Consider the following 19,157-nt stretch of genomic DNA (forward strand, 5'->3'; position numbering starts at 1 on the left):
CCATGGAGTGCTGCCCCCGTCCTAGCCTCGAGAACATTCCCAGGATTCTGTGGTTGGTTTGGGGCAGGGGCTGCTCCAGCCCAGAAACCTGGGGGTGGGGGTGGGCTGCATTAGAGCTGGTGCTCGGTCCAGAGAGAGGGCACAGAGGGGGAGCTTGGAGCTGGGTTGGTGGAGGTCCCTGCCGTGGGGAGGCCATTTGCCCTTCGCTGGGGCATCTCTCTCCCTCCCGGGCTGTGGTTTGTGGGGTCGGTTGTTGGGGAATTTGTAGGAGAAACAAGATGCTGAGGTGGAGGTGCCTGGCTCCTGCGGCCACATCCGTGGCCATAGTTTTAAGGCCCTGCGGACAGATCAGATGGCTCGAGGCTTCCTCTGGGTCTGAGAGGTTTGTTCTGTCACGTGGTCCTGGGCGGGCGATGACACCGTTTCTCTCTGGCTTTTTAATCAGAAAGACGTGCTTTTCCTGTCCCTGGCAATGCCAGTGGATCAGTGCCTTTTCGAGGGCTGCTTTGGGGTAGCTTTACCCCCGTCGTCACCCTGCCCGCCTCCGGCAGCTTCAAGTGCTAGGCCTTCCTGAGGAAAGCTGATGTTTTCTCAGCCACATGTACAGTGGGAATAAAAGCTGATTTCATCAGCCTGTGATAGTCTGAGTGAAAACAGGGCGTGCCATGACTGCCCCGTCAGCCCGCCTGCCCAGCCCGTAGCCCCCAGCCCCGCTGAGGATGTCCCAGCTGCCTCGGCCTGCTCTTTGCACAAGCCAGGGTCACTATCCCTGGAAGGGGCCCCCTCAGCAGATGTGTCTGAGCTGTCTGCACACATTCTACTTGCTGACTCGTCCGTCCGTCGTTCATTCACTCCTTCCCAAGGACCACTGAGGATCGGCAGGGCCTGGCCCCCACCAAGGCGCAGAGCCTTGCGCCTCACTGTGCTGGGATAAGTGAGGAATAAGACAGGGACCCTGCCACCCGGGAGCCCGAGGCCAGCCTGTTTGGGGAGGGTCGATGACCCAGCCCCTGGCCTGAGGGACTCCACCCAGCCTGGTGCAAGTTGGGGCCCTCCTTCAGGAGCCCCCCAGGGAAGGCCCCTCCAATGCAGCTTGGCCCCAGATGCAGCCTCCTGCCCCCAGAGACCCATGGGGAAGATGGCTCTCCAGGTTGACAGGTGACCACCCGCCAACTGTCTTTGAGGGTCAGGATGGAAGTGATGAGGCACTGACCAGTGCGGGCAGGAGGTGTGGGTCCCAGCCCCTGCTCCCCTCCCTGCCTCCCTGAGCTACTTGGCAGGTGGCTGGACCTTTCTGGACCTCCGGTTCCTATTCTGACGGAATAATAATCATAGTGATTATTATTATAACACTTGCCTCCCCACTGAGGGGACCTCTTAGCCCAGAATCCAGCACACAGTAGGTGCTCACTCTGCCTTGAGCTGCTGAGAACTCCAAACAGCATGAGGGATTTAGATTAGGCTCCTGGCTACTGGGACAGGCTTTGGAGGGTGGTTCCCTCTTGAATGAAGCACGGTGTGCTATCCAGAGACAGGGGGAGGACAGGATGACTCTAAATCTGGGCCTTAGCCAGGTGACACCCTGGCTTTCCCATCCTACCCCTCTCTGGGCCTCAGGGTCACCAACCGTAAGGTGACCCATGTGTTATTCCCCAAGAGTGTTGGAGGAAGAATGCTGCCCTGTGGAGCCCCCCAGGCTGGGCCTCAGCAGGAGTGGGGCTGGGCCAGACGAGGGTCTTAGCTAGAGTGGCCGTGGCTTGGAGCCCGGTTCCCTCCCGGCCTAGGGCAGCACCGGGAGAAGGCTGCCTGTCAGGACCTGGCCCCGCTGGTGGGCCCAGCTCCTCTGGGCAGAGGGATGGACCCGGCGTAGGCTGAGAGCAGGAGGGCACTGCCTGGCGCAGCCTCACCCAGGAAGGGCCCCCTCCGGCCCGCAGCCCCCAGGTCTCCTGTACCCTCCTCACTGCCCCGGGAGCTGCTGAAGCAGCCTGTCTCCTTTATTCGGGGTTCACAAAGGCCGAGAGCCCGGAGGGGACAGGCTGGCAACATCCGTGGATGGAGTCCAGGTGGGAAGGAGGGCAAGTGGGCAGGCAGGCAGACGGAGCCCCTGCCCCACAGGGCTGCCAGGTGGGTAGCCTGGTACTTGGCTGATGCCTCAGCCAAGGTCCTGCCTTATTGGTCACTTCTACACCCATCTGTCCCCTGGCAGTGGTCACCTCGCCCCTCACCCCCACTGGAGCCCCCTTGTCCTAGAGGCAGCCCCATCCTCTTGGGACCACCCTGGCAGGTAGAAAGATCTTCCTGTTGTCTAGCGGCAGCCCCCTCCTTGCACGGTGCCTGGCTCGAACCCAGTGTCAAGAAACACAGCAGGGAAGTGCGTCCCTGCCGGCCCTCTGCTGGCCTCACCGCCCTCTGGTCTGAGGCCAGAGGGTCCTGTTCACAGACCCTGGGGACGAGGCTGGAGCCTCATGTCTGTCGGGCCCGAAGCCCCTTCTCCTCCAACCTCCCTTCGGGACTGGCCCAGGCCAGGGGTGAGGGAACTTTCCAGACTGTCAGCTTTGCCCATTCCTCCTGGCATCGTGCCTGTCTCCCAAGGCCCCTGAATAGCACAAGGGGACGAGCCCGGAGCAGAATTTTCCACGGAAAATGTCAGCGACTGAAACACGAGGGCCCCGCCCGGCTTCTCTATGCTCACAGGCCATTTGGAGCCTCCCTGCCAGCCTCTCTCAGGCACCTGGTCGGGCAGCTGCGGGCCAGGAGGCCGCCCAGAGGGTTCTTCCCACTTTGTGGGGAGAGCCGGGCCCACTCTGTGGGGCGGCTGGCTGAGAGTGCCCATAGCACGCCCTCACCCCTAAACCACCAATTATCCGGGGTGCTGCCTCTGTCCACCCACTTCTCTCCCCCTCCAGAGCACCCGTTATTTCGTTTTTATGTATTTTTACCTTTTTTCCCACACCGATGGTTTCCTAATGAGGGCCAGTGCGGATTGCCTATCAGCCCCCTCCCCTCTAGGCAAAGGAATAGTGTGGGCAAGGCTCGGGGGTGGCAGCCAGGCCTGCTCGGGCAGGGCAGTGGTCAGACTGGCTGTGCACGTGCGGGCTGTGTGGGAGGGGATGGACAGGGTCGCGAGACCTCGAACTCCGGCAACAGAAGCTGTCCATAAACCCGGATGAATTAGAGAGTGACCTGGAGGATTTTAAGCAAGGGAAGGACTTAAGCTGTGTTTTGAGAAGGAAGAGTGAGCATAGTTTCCTGCTCCAGGCCGGCTGCTAGTGGCTCTCCGAGACACGTGCTGCTTCCACCCGGGTTCGGGAAGCAGAGACTGGGCTCCGGGCCTGGCTGTGCAGTCTCAGGCAGGTCCCTTCGCCTCTCTGAGCTCTAGTCTGCACTCTTGGAACGTGGGGAGGGCTCACCCTGCAAGGAGAGGTTGGAGACACAGCAGAGGCATGTGTCGTCCAAGGTTGGTACTCAGATGGGAGTGTTTAATATCGTTAGGGGAAAAATCTCTGCATTCTAAGGGAGATGGTTTTTGAAATGACTTCTGAATTATCAATTGTGTCTGATTATTTATGCTCCTGGCACAAAATCCACTGTGGCTCTCCTCCCAGACGCCTTTGCTTCCCACTGGCATGCTGGGCGGGGCTGGGGGCTCCTGTCCCCTCTACTCTATCAACCCCACACCCCCCAGGGAAGCGTACAGGCCAGTACAAGCTGGGTACCCGCTACACAAGTTCCCTCTCATCCTCTCCCACAGATCCCACCTATGAGATGTGGAAGTGCTGTGTATAGCTAGAATTTTTTTGAATTGTGGTTAAATACACATAAAATCTGCCACTTTAACCATTTTAAAGTGTATAATTCAGTGGCATTTAGTACCTCCACGATGTTGTGTAACCATCACCTCTATCTAGTTCCATAACTTTTTCATCACACCAGATGGAAATTCCACACCCACTAAGTGGTCACTCCCATTCCCCCTCCCCCTGGCCCCTGGGAGCCATGGGTCTACTTTCTGTCTGTGGATTTGCCTTTGCCGGACATTTCATATAAATGGAATCGTACAACATGTGATCTTTTGTGGCTGGCTTCTTCCACTTAGCATAATGCTTTTGAGGTTCATCCACGTAGCATGTATCCATACTTCATTCCTTTTTATGGCCAGATAATATTCCATTGTGTGGGTGCATCACATTCTGTTAGTGCGTTCATCCGTTGATGGACACTGGGTTGTTTCCTCCTTTTGGCTATTCTGAATAGTGCTGCTATGAGCGTTTGTGTACAAGTTTTTTTTGAACACCTGTCTTCTGTTCCTTCAGCTATACACGAAGGACTGGAATTGGTGGGTCCTACGGTAATCCTATGTTTAACTTTTGGGGGAACTTCCCAACTGTTGTCCACAGCGGCTGCACCATTTCACATTCCCACCAGCAATGCATGAGGGTTTGCATTTCCACACATCCTGGCCAACATGTGCTATTTTATGTCGTTTTGATCACAGCCATCCTAGCCGGTGTGAGGTGGCACTCACTGTGGTTCTGATGTGCACATCCCTCACAATGAGTGATGTTGAGCATCTTTTCACATGCTCTTTGCCATTTGTATCTCTTCTTCAGAGAAATGTCTAAGTCCTTTGCCCACTTTTAAATTAGGTGGTCTTTTTGTTATTGAGTTGTAAGAACTCTTTTAGACATAATCCTTGAGTATTCACTCACTCATTCACTCATTCATCTGTTCCACAAACACTCATGAACAGCTGCACGGGGCAGCGCCCGCAGCCCCAGAGTCAGCTCAGACCTGGCACTGCACTCGCGGTGCTCTTGGTCTGGTGGGGAGGCTGGGCGTGGAAACAGCGACCATGAGACCAGGGGTGAGGTCAGCACACAAGAGAAAGGGCCCACAGCGTGCGTCTTCAGTGCCCGGGGCCGAGGGGTTTGAGCCCCATGGGGCTTGCACTTGGGCCTGGAAGGGAAGTAGAGTTTGTCAGACAGAGAAGGGGAGGGAGAGGGACGTGCCAGACAGAGGGACCAGCATAAGCAAAGGTGGCAGGGTTGTCAGAGGCCAGATCCCGAGGCACCTCATTCTAGCAAAGGAGCTCGGGGAGCTGTGGGTGGGTTATGAGCGGGCAAGTGACTCGGTCAGACCTGGGTGCTGGCGCTGGCTGGGGTGACCTGCCTGGAGGCCGGAGACCTGGGCTGCAACCATCTATTTCTGCCTCCAGGGTGCATCCCAGGCCCCACCGAGGTGCCCTCAGTCAGACCCCACTTGTCTGAGCTCCTGCCCCCGCAGGCATTCTGACCCCAGGCAGTGGGCACTTTGCAGCCCTGAGCCTGCTGAAGAATTTGGGAATTTGGAGTGTGCTGTTAGCGTCCAGGATCCAAAGTGGCTAGGACCTGTGGCCTGGAGACTGGTGCCCAGCGGGGTTCCCATCCATCTCATTTCCCCGGGTTGGCTTTCTGAGGCTCTACAATTACTTTGGGCTGAATTCTCCAGATTCCAGCCCGCTCCGGGCCCCAGCCACCCAGATGCTCTTCCTCCAGGCCAGCCTCAGGCGTTTCTGCCCATTGTGCCCGTGGGAGACCCAGGGGGATCTTGGCCAGATTAGCGGGCGGGGCAGGCGGGCCGTGGGGATTGAGTGTCGGTTGGGGCGTCCCGGTCGCAGCACGTGCTGTGGGCTCACGCCACACGGGGACTTTCCCAGCTGGCTGTGGGTGCTCGGCCGCCCTGGAAAAACACTGACTCGTTTCTCTCAAGAAAGGGGCTGGCAGGCGGTGGCAGAAGGAGGGCACTCACTGGGCTGGGAGGCCAGGGCCATGGCCATCCACTCTGGGGTGCCCCTGGTGGTCCCCCACTCCCACCTTCTGTCCCCTCGCTAAGCAGGCCCGTCTGTTGCTTGGAAGCCAAATGCCGTTTTGAAAGGCAGCTGTTGCCCAAAGGTCTGTGGAAACCAGCCCCCACCTCCTTCCAGCTTGCTGCCCCTTCTCCCCTGGTTGCTCAAACCAAATGGGACAGCTTCTGTGGAAAACAGTTTGGCGGTTCCTCAAAAAACTAAACAAACTACCATACGACCCAGCAATTCCACTCCTTGGCAAATGCCCCAAAGAATTGAAAACAGACATTCAAACGAAAACTTGTGTACACATGTTGTGAGTAGCATTATTCACAATAGCCAAAAGGTGGAAACAACCCAAATGTCCATCTGTGATGAATGGATAAAGAGAATGTGGTTGCTGCATACAATGGAATATTATTTGGCCGTAAAAAGGAACTAAGTACGTACTGATTCATGCTACGATGTGGATCAGCCCTGAAAACATGATACTAAGTGAAAGAAGCCAGACACGAAAGGTCACATGTTGTGTGACTCCCTCTGTGTGAGATGTCCAGAATAGGCAAATCTGTAGGAAAGCAGAGTAGCTATTGCCAGGGGCTGGGCGAGGAGGAAATGAGAGCCCCTGCTAAGGGGTGTGGGGTTCTTCTCGGGGTGGTGACAATATCTTGGAACTTGGTAGCAGTGGCAGTTGTACAACCTGTGAATGTACTCGATGCTGTGAAACTGTACACTTTGAAATGGTTAACTTCATGTTATGTGAATTTCACCTCATTAAACAAACAAACCGTCACGCGATAACACCTCCGGTCAAGAGAGAGTGAGCCTCGCAAGCCTCCTGTCTCGGTCTCAGCTCCTGGGGAGTGCCAAGAGATTAATTACAAGGCACCATCTGGGGGCCACTCTGAGGATACGATGTTGTAATAAAGCACCCTGCCCAGCCTAGCATACAATAGGTGCTCAATTCATGTCAACTCCTTTTTCCTGCTCTGAGTGCTCCCAGTCATCCAGAAACGAGTGAATAATAATAACAGCAGCTGTCCCCATGTGTGCAGCCTTCTCCTGCCGTTCCTATGTGGTGGTGATGGGGTCAGGTGTTTTATACCCCATTTCATGGCTTTGAAAACTGAGGCTCAGAGAAGTGGAGTGCCTTCCCACGGTCATACATGGGCTGCAGCGGGAGCCAGGCCCAGGTGGGCTTGCCTCCCAGCCAGGCCGGCCCACTCAGCAGCCTGCCTGGCCCAGACACCCAGGGGTGGGGGGAGAGGGAGCAAGGGGTCTACGAGTGATGGGAAAGCCCCCACTGTCTGGAGTTGGGGCTTGTTGCCCGGGGGCTGCTGTGGACAGTCCCGAGTTGATGGTTGTCAAATGCCAGGTGGGTTATCACGTCCCCCAAGGGTCCGCGTGTCTGATTCAGAGGCAGGGGAGCTGCGGTTCTCACAATCCTGTGGGACCATCGATTGGCCAGACTGGTGATACCATGGTTCCTGCGAGTCCCAGGCTGAGAAGGCGTGGGTCTGTGCCTTTCGAGGCCAGGATCACGCATGTGAGTGGATGGAAAATGGCCCCCCAAGGGCGGGGATCTGTGCTTTGTTCCCTGGTGGGCAGAGCTGGGCGTGTGGTGGGCGCCTGGAACACACTCGCCTGCCGAGACTGAGTGGGGAGGGCCCCGCCCGGCTGTCTCACTGTGTCCTCTGCCCTCTCCGCAGAGCGCTGTCATCCGTCGTGGCCCTGGGCGCCAACATCATCTGCAACAAGATTCCCGGCTTGGCCCCGCGGCAGCGCGCCATCTGCCAGAGCCGGCCGGATGCCATCATTGTGATTGGGGAGGGGGCGCAGATGGGCATCAACGAGTGCCAGTACCAGTTCCGCTTCGGACGCTGGAACTGCTCCGCCCTCGGCGAGAAGACCGTCTTCGGGCAAGAGCTCCGAGTAGGTAAGGGCACCTCTGGGCTCCAGGGGACCCCGCCATCGGGGCTTCGGGGGCCAGGGCCAGGGCCAGGGCCAGGCCACCCACTACTCACCAGAGGCCAGGCCAGGCCACCCACGCTCACTGTTCTGCACTGGCCCCACTGACCGACTTTTTGCCATAACAGCTTTCCCCGTATCTCCTTCTGAGTCTTGCTGGGGTGGGGGCCCGAGACCCCGGGGAGACCCAGACCCGGCCTGGCCCTCTGGGGCACCGTTGCGTCTGGGCCGGGGGAGGTATCCATAGGAGCTGGTGTATAAGTGGATGAGGGTCCTCGCTCTGGGCTGTGGGGCCGGGGACGTGGTCCTGGCGTGGGCGTGAGCTGGGCAGGCTGGTGGCGTGGCAGTACAGTGCAGTGGCTAGAGGCACACTCTGCTGCTTAGCAGCTGTGTGGACCTAGGCACACTGCTCCGTCTCTCCATGCCTCCACTTCCACATCTGGAAAACGGGGGTAACAGTAGTAGTGCCTGCAAGGGGCCTCATGCGAGTGGTGCCCGGCTCATGGTAAGTGCTGTATAAATAGATGGTGCTGTGATTCTGCGAGTGGAAGGGATTCCAGGCAGAGGGAACAGCGTGAGCGGAGTGCGCGGGATGCCGCGGCGTGACACGTGTGGAAGCATCGAGGAGCCTGATGGGCTGGAGGGCGGGGGGTGGAGTGTGCAGGAAAGGTCGGGATGGGGGATGGGGGTGAGCCTCCAATCCCATGGGCAGTGGCAGCCCCTGAAGCACATCAGCGGGTGGAAAGGTCTCTGCTGGCCGCGCCCCACTGTGCTGCGCACAGTCCCTGAGCCACACACCCTGTCTTCCCGTCCTCACAGCCCAGGGGGAGGCTACATCGTGCCCATTTCACAGAGAAGGAGACTGAGGCCCAGAGAGGGGCTTAAAGGGAAAAGTATGACTTCTGGAGTCAGACCTGGATTTGAATCCAGCTGTGTGACCTTGAGCAGGGCACCTGGGGCTGCTTGGGCCTCAGTTTCCTCATTTGTCACTTGAGCTCCGAGTGAGCAGGCCCTCCTCCGGGTCCCCAGAGCCTCTCCCAGTGCCTGCACACAGTAGGTGCTCAGTAAACTGCTTTTGAACCAGTGAGGGTGGGAATAGTGACGTGAGCTGCCCCTCCAGGCCGTGGTGAGGGTCAGATGGGGGAGAGCGATAACTCAGAGGCACAGAGCCAGGCATGCTGGGGGGCCCTGCTACTCCAGACCCCAGCCTGTGGGCACAGGTGGGCCCCGAACGTGTGGGCACAACACATTCTTCCAACCCCAGAGGGCCCAGGAGCTGGGACCCAGGCCAGAGCTGAGCTCTGCAGGACTTGGAACGCCTGGCGTGGGGCTGGAGGTGGCGCAGGGGATAGCCCCTAGGGGCCTCTTTGTGGTGAGCAGCCTGTGGGTGGCACCTGGCACAACCAGGAGGATGGCACCCCCCTCCCTGGGGCCCCACCACCCAAGTGCAGCTCCTTCCCTCCAGGTGCCAGCTGGGGAGGATGTGGCCGCCCGCCCATCAACACAGTTGGGAGGATATCAACACCAGTGCCCACTTCGTGCCGAGTGGGCTCTCATCCCGCTGCACAGCTGAGGAAACTGAGGCCCAGGGGACTGTGGGGTTGCCCGGTTTGCCCTCGGTGGAGCTGGGTTCAGATCCAGGTTTCTGCCACCCTCTCTGGTCATCTCGCCGACTCACTGTGCGAAGAGAGATGGGCAGTGAAAACGGTCCCGTGGCTGGATGGGGGTGGGAGCTTGGACTTTTCTTTGGGACCACGAGACACAGGCGGTAAGGGAGACGTGGCTGCTCCGAGCCTCTCTTCAGGTCAGGCCCCAGGCAGGGGGTCCACCAACAGTACCCGAGTAAAGGCCCAACTGCTAGAACAGTCCAAAGACCAGAGGAGTGGCATTGGCCCCCCGCCCAGTGACCTGCCCGACAGTGGACGCTGGTGGTGGCCATCCAGATCACCATTACTGTGTCACCCACCCCGGAGCTGTGAGGACAGCGGCCAACAGCTCCCTGCTCTTCGTTCTTGGAGACTAGCCCTCGGCCCAATGTGAGCCTGGGAGGGTCTGCAGCTCTGCCCCCAGGGACGGGCAGCCACGGCCAAGGGCAGACTGATGCAGGGGGTGTAAATGTGTAAATGTCACCGTTGCCTCCAGGGGGTGCTGCTCTGCGGTGCTCTTCATGCCCTGAGCTCCCCTGGGATCTGGCGTCTCCAGCTCTGCTTCTGGGGAGCCCCCCTAAGACACCCCCTCTCGCTTTCATCAGCATCTCGGAGGCAAGCTTTCTGGCAGGGTTGTCCACACCCGCTGTCCCCATGCCTCCCCTTCTCTCGCTCCCACCACCCCTGTCCAGGCCATTAGTAACCTTCGCATGGCCGACTGACCCCCTCTTCCCTGGCTGGGCCCTGGCTCGCCGGGCTTCCTCTTGTCTCTCTGGCTGCCCCTTCTCAGCTCCTCTCAGACAGCTCTCCCTGGGTGCTGAGACCAGCACGGCTGCTCCTGTGGGCCGCTCGGCGATGCTGACCGGTGGCACCTCTGGCCTGATGTGCTCAGCATCTTGCTGTTTAGATGTCCCGTCCCCAGCCTCCCCCTGCCAGCCTGACCACCCAATCGTCTCAGCAGAAACCTGGTGTCATCTCCCCTGTCCACCCCTCCACTCTGCCCCATGGCCACTGCAGGGCCTGCCTCTCTGACCCTCCCGTTGCAGCTGTCAGTGCCTCCTCCTGCCTCCTACCCAGCCCCGGCCGTGCCACATCACTCTCTTCCTCCAAAACCTGCAGTAGTTCCCTATTGCCCAGGATAGTTGACTCCTTAGCTTCGAGTCTGAGTAGCCCATGCCCTACCTCACCCCTGCCTCCCTCCATCCCTTCTGGAAACCAGAGCTTCAGCCATAGCTGACTTCCTTCTCTTCCCTGCGCACCGGCCCCTTCCCTTCTCAGGGACTTTGCTCCTGCTGTGTCTCGCCCTGGGAGGCCCTCCCGTCTGCTCCGCTTACTCACATCTGATTTCCCCACCCCTCCCTGGCTCTTCCTTGTCCGCAGCCAGGCCTAGTCACATCCTGGCGCTCCAACCTCCCTGCACTTCTCAGCCCGGGCCAGCTGAGCGCCTGCCTCAAGCTCTTCCTGCACTCCGCCCCGGGCTGGTGGGCTTTCCAAGGTCCAGGCTGAGTCTCCCTCATGGCCAAAGCCCTCCCTGCTCCTCTCTGCCCTCTGATGAAGGCCGAGAGGGCTCTGGCTGCGGGCCGAGCTGGGCTGAGTCCTGTGGGAGGCAGGAGCCGTGCTGAGCGCTGTGATGGGGGCTGAGCCTGCCTTGCTCCTCCCGGGGCTCAGCTACTGGGAGTCATGAGCAGGAAGTGGGGCCGGCCTCACCGCCTGGCCCCGCTGTCGGAGGCATGCGGGTGCCCCAGGCGCGGGATGGGAGCCACCGGGCCAGGAGCTGGCAGCCAGCCGGGGGCACTCGTGGGAGCAGCCACTCAAGCGGTGCCAATTAATGATTGGCCCTGAGAGGGGGAACGGCCTGGGTGGGTGGGATGGTTCCTTCGGGCCTTGCCTGTGACCTTGGCCAGGCCTAAATCTTGAGAGCTGAAGGGAAACCCCTTAAAGGGGCACGTCAACCCTTGTGCAGGGTTCCCACCCCTCTACCGGCACCTGGTCCTGTTGCTTCTACGCCTCCAGAGACAGGGAGCTCACTGCTTCATGTAAGACAGATCTTTCTTATGATGACCCTGTGCCATTTCCTCCGCTCCCGTCAAGGAGCCGAGGCCCACACTAGGGTCTCCCCTCATGCCTGGTGGCCTCCACCCTCTGGCCACCCAAGCCCACCCTAGGCCTATTTCCTCATTTGTGGAGCGAGGCTTGTGGCCCGGGGCCCTCCTGACCTGTCTCATCTTTAACGGAAAATGAGCTGGGGGCGGGGGTGAATGTGTCCGGACTCAGCTGTCTCCTGCCATGGTGGGGGGTGGGGGAGATAGGGGGACACGTGAGTCAGGGGTGAACCTTGTATTCCAGGGGCAGCTGTTAGAAACTCAGGGCCCCCGGGGACCCAAGCAAGGCAGGGCATTTCCAACAGGTGCCGTAATGGAGTCAGGACTGTTGGCGAGGGCTTCTTTGACAGGGTGACAGGTAAGCTGAGACTCAAGGGGGGATCAGAGCGACCTGGACCAGCCTGGAGGTGAGCGCAGGAAAGGGGGCTGCGGTGGAGGGAACAGCATGTATCAGGGCCCAGAGGCCAGAAAGTGGATAGTGTTTTCCAGGAACTGCAGGCTCATGGAGGGTGAACTGGAGGGTAGGGAGACCTGAGGCTGGGGGAGGGGGACAGGGCTGGAGTACTGTTAACCCAAGGTGTTAGTGCTGTGAATTCTGGAAGGTTCTGAGCAGGAGAGGCCCACTGGAGCCCTCCAGCCACTGCCCCACCCCCGCCTGAGCCCCGAGCGCCTTGGGACCTACTGGCACGGGGCATGGGAGCTGTGGCTGTGTGCGCTTGGGCTCCCACCCCCCACCCCGAGCTGCCATGGAACACTGAGTCCCCCCCATCATGTGCTGCCTCAGACATGACCAGGCATAGGGGCTGCCCCTAATACCGGCTCACGTGGCCGCCCGGGCATGACAGGGGCCGCTGTCTCCACTCGGGTTTGCTCTGTGGGTGAGGTTTGAATTGGGAGCGAGCCCTGAGCCCCCCAGCCACAGACAGCAGGGGCTCAGGAAAGGCCATCGGTTCCCGGACAATCCAAGGGAGCAGAGTGACTTACCTCCGGGTGTCTGAGAGGCCAGTCTGGAGACTTCCAGTCGGCCACTGGCAGCGGCCTTGGAGGAGAGAGGGCCACTCCTGGGTCCTGTGCACCCACTGCGGGACCCCTGTCTGAGGCTTCACAGACCAGGCCCAGGGAGGTCCGATATTAGTCCCCAGGAGCGGGGAGGGATGCACTGTCTACTCGGGGCCACAGGCCCCCCTCTGGCAGGGGAGCACTTGAAATATGGTGCGTGCAGACTGTGATGTGCCGAAAGTGTAAGACACACAACAGATTTCAAAGACTTTGAAAGGAAAAAGCAAGTAAAATATCTCTTTAATGATCTTTACATTGATTACATGTGGAAATGGTAATATTTGGATATATTGGCTAAATAAAATATGTTACTAAAATTAGGTTAACTTGGTTATTTTCCCTTTTCTTTCTGTGGCTACTAGAAAATTTATAATGCCCTACTTGTCTCGTGTGAGATTTCTGTTGGTGGCACTGCTCTCAGAGGGGTCGGGAGTGGCCCGGAGTCACCCTGGTGAGGGGCAGAGTGGACATTTGAGCCCAGATCTGACAGTCTCTTCTCAGGACACTGTCCTCCAGCTTGGCTGAGGGTGGAGGGTCACTGACCAGCTGTCTCCTGGGGCAGTGCAGGGGTGTGAGGGTGGCTCCCTTTGGCAACCCCTGTTGTTGTTCAGCCTGCACACATTGAGCACCTGCTGTATGTCAGGCCTGAGGCAGCGCCCTGGGAGGTGGAGTGAGGGCCACCCAGCCCTGCTCTTGGAGCCTTGCGCCCAGGATGCCCTGGGTGAGCCGACGGGGCTGGGCTGGGAGGCCGGGCTGGGCCCCAGCCTCGCACTGGACATGCCCTCATGGCCAGCAGGCCCCAAATCTGAGGGACGCACATCTTGGTCCTGTCTGCCCCGGTCACTCCCCACCCCATCCCAGGGGCCCAGCCTAAGGCAGCAGAATAGGCATTTCCGAGGCTCGGGGTCCATGCAGTCAGGGCAATGGGGACAACTGGGGCCTTGAATGTCAGAGTCAGAAAGACTTTCTTGAGGCAAAGCTGCCCCACACCCACTCCTGGTTCAGGATGTGACAAGGCCTGACGTCACTCCAGGCGGGCTCGAGTTCTGTCCCCCTCGACTGGAAGGCCAGCCTGCACCTGGGAGGGGGGATCCCAAGGTGACCGTGGAAGTGGCCAGGCTCTGGACTTTCCAGTGGGTGGCATGGAAGGGCGGAGGTCAGTGGGCCTTGGACCAGCTGGGTGCTGTGGGCTGGCTGGTGGTTGATCCTTTCACATGGCCCCTCAGAGGCCGCCTGGAACTCGTCCAGAATGGGAATTTTCCACCCTCCTGGCAGGGCCCTGACAGACGGGACAGGTCTTGGGGTGGGGATGGGGTCTGGGAGGAGAGAGGGCACTGCTGGGAATGCAGACGCCACCTGGGCCAGCTGCCTGGGTCCAGTAGGGACAGTGTCCAGTGGGACACAGCCTTGTGCTCTCCTGGCTTCAGTTTGCCCACCTGTACCAGGGACTGAGGATGGGGCCTGGACTCCGCCAGGACTCGAGGTCTCTCCTCAGAGTGGGGGTCAGGAAGGTGCTCCACTTCCTCAGTGCCCACACTGGGGTTCTGCTGGAGGGTTCCCTGGATGAGCGGTCAGGGGCTCTGGGCTCTGGGCTCTGGCCCACTGAGGCAGGACACAGATCACAGGGTGGGTGGGCCTCCATCCTCAGCCTCCGAGGGGCAAGGCCCAGCCCTCAGCCCATCTCCAAGCCCAACTCCTCCTGCCACCATTTCAGGAAGGTCATTTCTTTTGTGACTGCACCCGTCTCCTGAGGCCCACTGCGGCCCGGCCCTTTCACAAACCTCACTGGTTCTGGGTTCTATGTCCCCACATCATATATGGGGAGACAGAGGCTCATGGGAGGCTGAGTGACTCGCCCAAGGCCGCACGCTGGTGAGAGCCGGGGATTTGAGCCAGCAGTCCAGCTCTGCACACAGTGGGGGTCCAGGTGCCGGGGGGGCCATGGGGCGGCCCCGGGGAGGAAGGGGCTCTGGTTCCACCAGTCCCCGCACACACACAGTTGCTGATTTTGCTGCGAGCCCTGACCAGGGAGGAAGCATGCTTGAGGGCAGGCTGTCTGAGGCTGACCTCCTAACAAGAGAGGCTGCAGGAAGCGAGGCCGCAGGAGAGGCCTTTCCAGCCTCCCAGAGCCACCAGACAGGGGTGGAAGCTCCTGGAAGGCCAGCCTAGCTCAGAACGCAGACCCTGGGCTCCGGCCCACGCTGCTCCTCGCCGTGTGGCTCTGGGCCAGGTTCTGCCCACGCTGGGGCTGGTGCCCCCCGTGCCCCACGGAGCACAACCCACCTGGAGGGCTGCTTGGCGGCGTGTGAGGGCCTCGCTGGGTCAGAACAAAGGCTCCGGGTGCGCGGGCGTGCCGGCGTGTTTGGACCTGGCATGACTTTTTCCGCTGGTCTGTTTATGACAACAGCAAGGAAGAGCTTAGCGTGGAGACACTGACTCAGCCGGAACTGAGCTGGGGTGGGGGCCGGGGTGGGGCCGGAAGAGACAGAGGGACAGAGGGACATAGACAGAAACTGAGGGGGATGGACAGACAGAGACATACAGGAAGGGAGAGACAGAGAGAGCACCACACATGGATACACAGGCACGCACACACATGCACACCCACATACGTGCACACGCATAACACCAGCGCAGGCCTTCGCCCACCCATTCGCCCACCCCAGGCGCAGGGTCTCTGCTCCTCCGAGACGGGTAATGAGACCAGCACCGCACTGGGCACGTCCTGCGCCCCACCATTGTGAGCTGTCCGTTGCACCAACTCATTTACACTGAATGGGACCCTGTGAGGTGGGCGATGTCATTACCTCCTTTAACAGGGGTAGAAACAGGCACAGGGCACCAGGCAGCCTGCCCAGCTGTCATTGGGCTGAGCCTGGATTGGACCCAGGTGGTTCAGGCCAGGCGCCTGCCCAGAACCCCAGGCCAGGCTGGCAGGGGGTCCTGGTGGATGGGAGCTCTGGTCTTCCGATTCTTAAAGTGTGCAAAGAGGGATTTGGGGCCTAGCCGGGCCTGGAGGCCTCTCTGGCTCGCCTGGCCCCCCCGTCCCTGCCTCACCTGGAGCCCCCGACCTGAACCCCGTGTGTGCTGGGACGCAACTCAGGCAGGGAGGGAGCCCAGGCCCCGTGACTGAGCCCAGGCTGGGCGTGAGCAGCTCAGGGGGCTCGCTGGCCCCGCCCCAGGTCCCTGGGCTTCTCTTCCCAGCTCCTAGGCCCCTAAAAACCTGGACATGGGCACTGCCACTGCACCCACTCGGCTGAGTGACACCAGTGTGGCTTAGGGTGTCTCCCCACCTCCCTGGCCCCAGTCTGTCCACGTATATACTGTGAGTATGTGTGGGGGAGCACTCTCTCACCCACTTCTAGGCTTGTGGGAGCCTGGGGGCTGGAGGGGTGGAGGTGGGGGCTCAGGGGAGCAGGGGAGCTCACCAGCCAGCAGTGTCCTACTAGCCAGGCCTCGGGTATGGAGGACTCAGGGACTCCACCGTCCCATGTCCCTAGGCCACTTCAACCCCAAAAGCCCCATTCTGACCTGCTCCTCGGGAAGATCCATCTGACAAAAGCTCCCTGCTAAAGAGATTTGGAACCCACTATACTGGACCTCACCCCCATGTTACATGGGAGAACTGAGGCCTGGCGGAGCGAAGGCCTGGGCCCAGGTCACCAGGGGCCCCAGTTCCATCTGATCAGGAAGGACTGGGGGTCTCCCGGGCAGGGCTGGAGTGCCCAGCTGTCCCTGCCTCCCTTCTGCGGTCCCCTGGGCACCCCGACTGCCTGCAGCCAAGGTGGCTCTTTGATTCCCCCAAGCCTGGTCCTCCCACCCCTCTCTCGGTGACGGCCCCACCAGCTGCCCAGGCCCCACATCAGGAGCCCTTCTGGTCTCACCTTTCTCCGCACCCCTCACCCCGTCCTCCTGCTAGTCTCGTTGGCTCCACCCTCAGACTGTGTCCCGAGCCTGCCCTCTCCTCACCTCCTCCACCTGGCAGGCCACCAGCATTTCTTACCCAGACACTTGCAACAGCCTCCCAGGGCGTCTTCCTCCTTCTACCATGCTCCCTACCGTCAGCCAGAGGGTCCTTTTCAGTGTCCAGCATGGCAGCACCCTCCAGGGGCTCCTCATCTTCTTACAATAAAGTCTAATTCCTTCCCATGGGCTCCTGAAGTCAACACAGCTTGGCCCACTTCATCTCCCACTGTTCTCTGCTCGGTCAAACCACACACGCACAGCTCATTCCCTCCTCAGAGCCTTAGCATCACTGTTCCCTCTGCCTGAACACAGGTTCCCTGTGCCTTTGTGTGGCTCACTTCTCTGGTCATTCAGGATCTGTCTTCAGCATCCCTTCCTGAGAGGGGCCCTCGCTGGTCACTCTCCACCAGCCACCCTGTCCTGCTGACCCCTCTGTTGTTCTGACCTCGGCCCTCCACCTGCATTCTCTGTGAGCCCCCTCCCAGCCCATCAGCCCCCTGGGCTGCTAGGTGTCAGTCTTGCCCTGTTGTATGCCTGGCCTTGGGCTTGGGGATGGGTGAGGCTGAGGGCCTTTCCCCCAGGACTCTGGGGTCCGGTGAGGAGGGTAGGCTGTGCTTGGTTCTCGGGAGAAACTGGAAGGTAACAGAGTGAGTGGGGAAGGAAGGGGTGGGAGAGTGAGTAAGTGCCAGGGACCGACCCGGTGAGCCGGGGCCCCAGGCCTGGTCAGAGGAGGGAGGCAGGACCGTGTGGTTTCCCTGTCCTGGCTGGTGGGGAGTGGTCTGAGCATGGACTCTGGGGTCCTCGGTCAGATCCCAGCTCTGTGGCTGGCCTGCTGTGTGATCTCAGGCTAGTCACCTGCCTCCTCTGAGCTGAGCATCAGAATCACGTGGGGCCCCTGTGAGGGTTTAGATTGAGTAGGGCAAGTGGTAGCAATCCCCTAAAAGCCCTCAAATGTGTTTTCATAACAGCTTTATCGCGATAGAAATCACCTACCATACAATTCATCCATTTAAAGTGTGCAAGTCAATGGTTTTTAGTGTATTCAGAGTTGTGCAACTATCACTGCCGTCCATTTTAGAACATTTTCATCACCCTGGACCCCTTAGCTCTCATCCTCCAATCCCCGCAGCCCTTGGCAACACTCATCTGCTGTCCCTCTCTAGGGATTTACCTATTCCAGACGTTTCACACAAATGGAATCATACAACATGTGGCCTTTTGTGGCTGGCATCACTCACTGAGCACGATGTTTTCAAGGTTCATCCACATTGTAGCATGTCAGTACTTCATTCCTTTTATGGCTGAATGAGTTTCCATTGTGTGGATGGACCACGTTTTCTTTATCTGTTCACCCGTCGATGGACACTTGGGTTGTTTCCAGCTTTTGGCTGTTGTGAGTATTCGTGTACAAGTTGTTGTGTGGACACGTGTTCATTTCTCTTGGGTCTTTCTGTAGAAGAGGGATTACTAGGTTGTATCGTAACTCTTGTATTTAGCATTTTGAGGAACCGCCAAACTCTTCTGTAGGGGCTGCACCACTTTACATTCCCACCAGCTGTGGATGAAGGTTCTGATTTCTTCACATCCTCGTCAACACTTATTATTGTCTGTCTTTTTATTTTAGCCATCCTAGTGGGGGTGAAGTGCTATCTCATTATGGTTTTGATTTGCATTTCCCTGATAGCTAATGATGTTGCGTATCTTTTCACATGCTTATGGGCCATTTTTACTCCTTTTATTCCTTCTTTGGAGAAATGTCTATTAGGATGCTTTGCCCATTTTTAATTGAGTTATTTGCCTTTTTATTATTGAACTGTAGCAAATGCTGTGTTTTTTGTTTCAGAGAGGCAATTACAGGCTGGCAGGGAGGCACAGTGAACTGAACTGTATTGGCCACAGGCACATGCACAGGTGCGCAAGCTTGCTCACGCTCACGGGAACTGCATTCGTGTGTAAGGCCAGGGACGTGTGCAGAGTTACACACACACAGATGCCCAAACGCGTGTACCCCCACAGAGATCCTGTGTGTGGTGTGTGTCACACGTGTAGGCTCAGTTCAGTGACGCTCAGGGTGCCAGCACCAGGCCTGCCACCCAGGACCACACGTGGGCACTGCTGGCACGGCGACTTGGCCATATTGGAGTATTTATCCTCGTTTTGCAGGTGGGGAGACACGGAAAGGCCCCTTGATTGGTCCAAGGTCACCAGCTGGCCAATTTTAGGGTCTGAACTTGAACTGAAGCTGTCAGACTCTGAAGCCTCTCTCTGGGACCCAGTGTAGCCCCCAGACCTTTGACCTCACCTCAGTCACTTCGGCACGTCAGGTCTGGGCTCCCCCATTTCCCAAGCCGCTATGTGACCTTGGGCAGCATGCTGCCCCTCTCTGGTCTCAGGCTTCTAGTGGGGTAGTACTGATGGTCCCCAAGATCCCCCCCAGCACTGAGGTTCCAGATTCCTGGCTCCCCTGCTAGAGGGAACCAGATGCCTTTCCCACCCAGCCTCCCCAGGCCGGCAGTTAATCGCGTCATTATGAGCTCAATTATGGCTTTTTAATGGCTTTCTGAAAATAGTGTGCCAGGCCCCTGTGGATGC

General features: G+C 59.0%; 1 protein-coding gene across 2 annotated transcripts in view; it reads left to right on the forward strand.

Moving 5' to 3' along the window:
• The window catches only part of WNT7B (Wnt family member 7B), a 52,305-nt gene that overhangs the window by 17,839 nt on the left and 15,309 nt on the right, over window positions 1-19,157 (forward strand). For both annotated transcript variants that reach the window (XM_058568146.1, XM_058568145.1), the window contains exon 2: window positions 7,534-7,760. In XM_058568146.1, the coding sequence (XP_058424129.1) occupies window positions 7,534-7,760 (227 nt within the window). The remainder of the gene's footprint in view (window positions 1-7,533; window positions 7,761-19,157) is intronic.

This window comes from Diceros bicornis, chromosome 25 (assembly GCF_020826845.1).
Source record: "Diceros bicornis minor isolate mBicDic1 chromosome 25, mDicBic1.mat.cur, whole genome shotgun sequence".
Taxonomy (NCBI): Eukaryota; Metazoa; Chordata; class Mammalia; order Perissodactyla; family Rhinocerotidae; genus Diceros; species Diceros bicornis.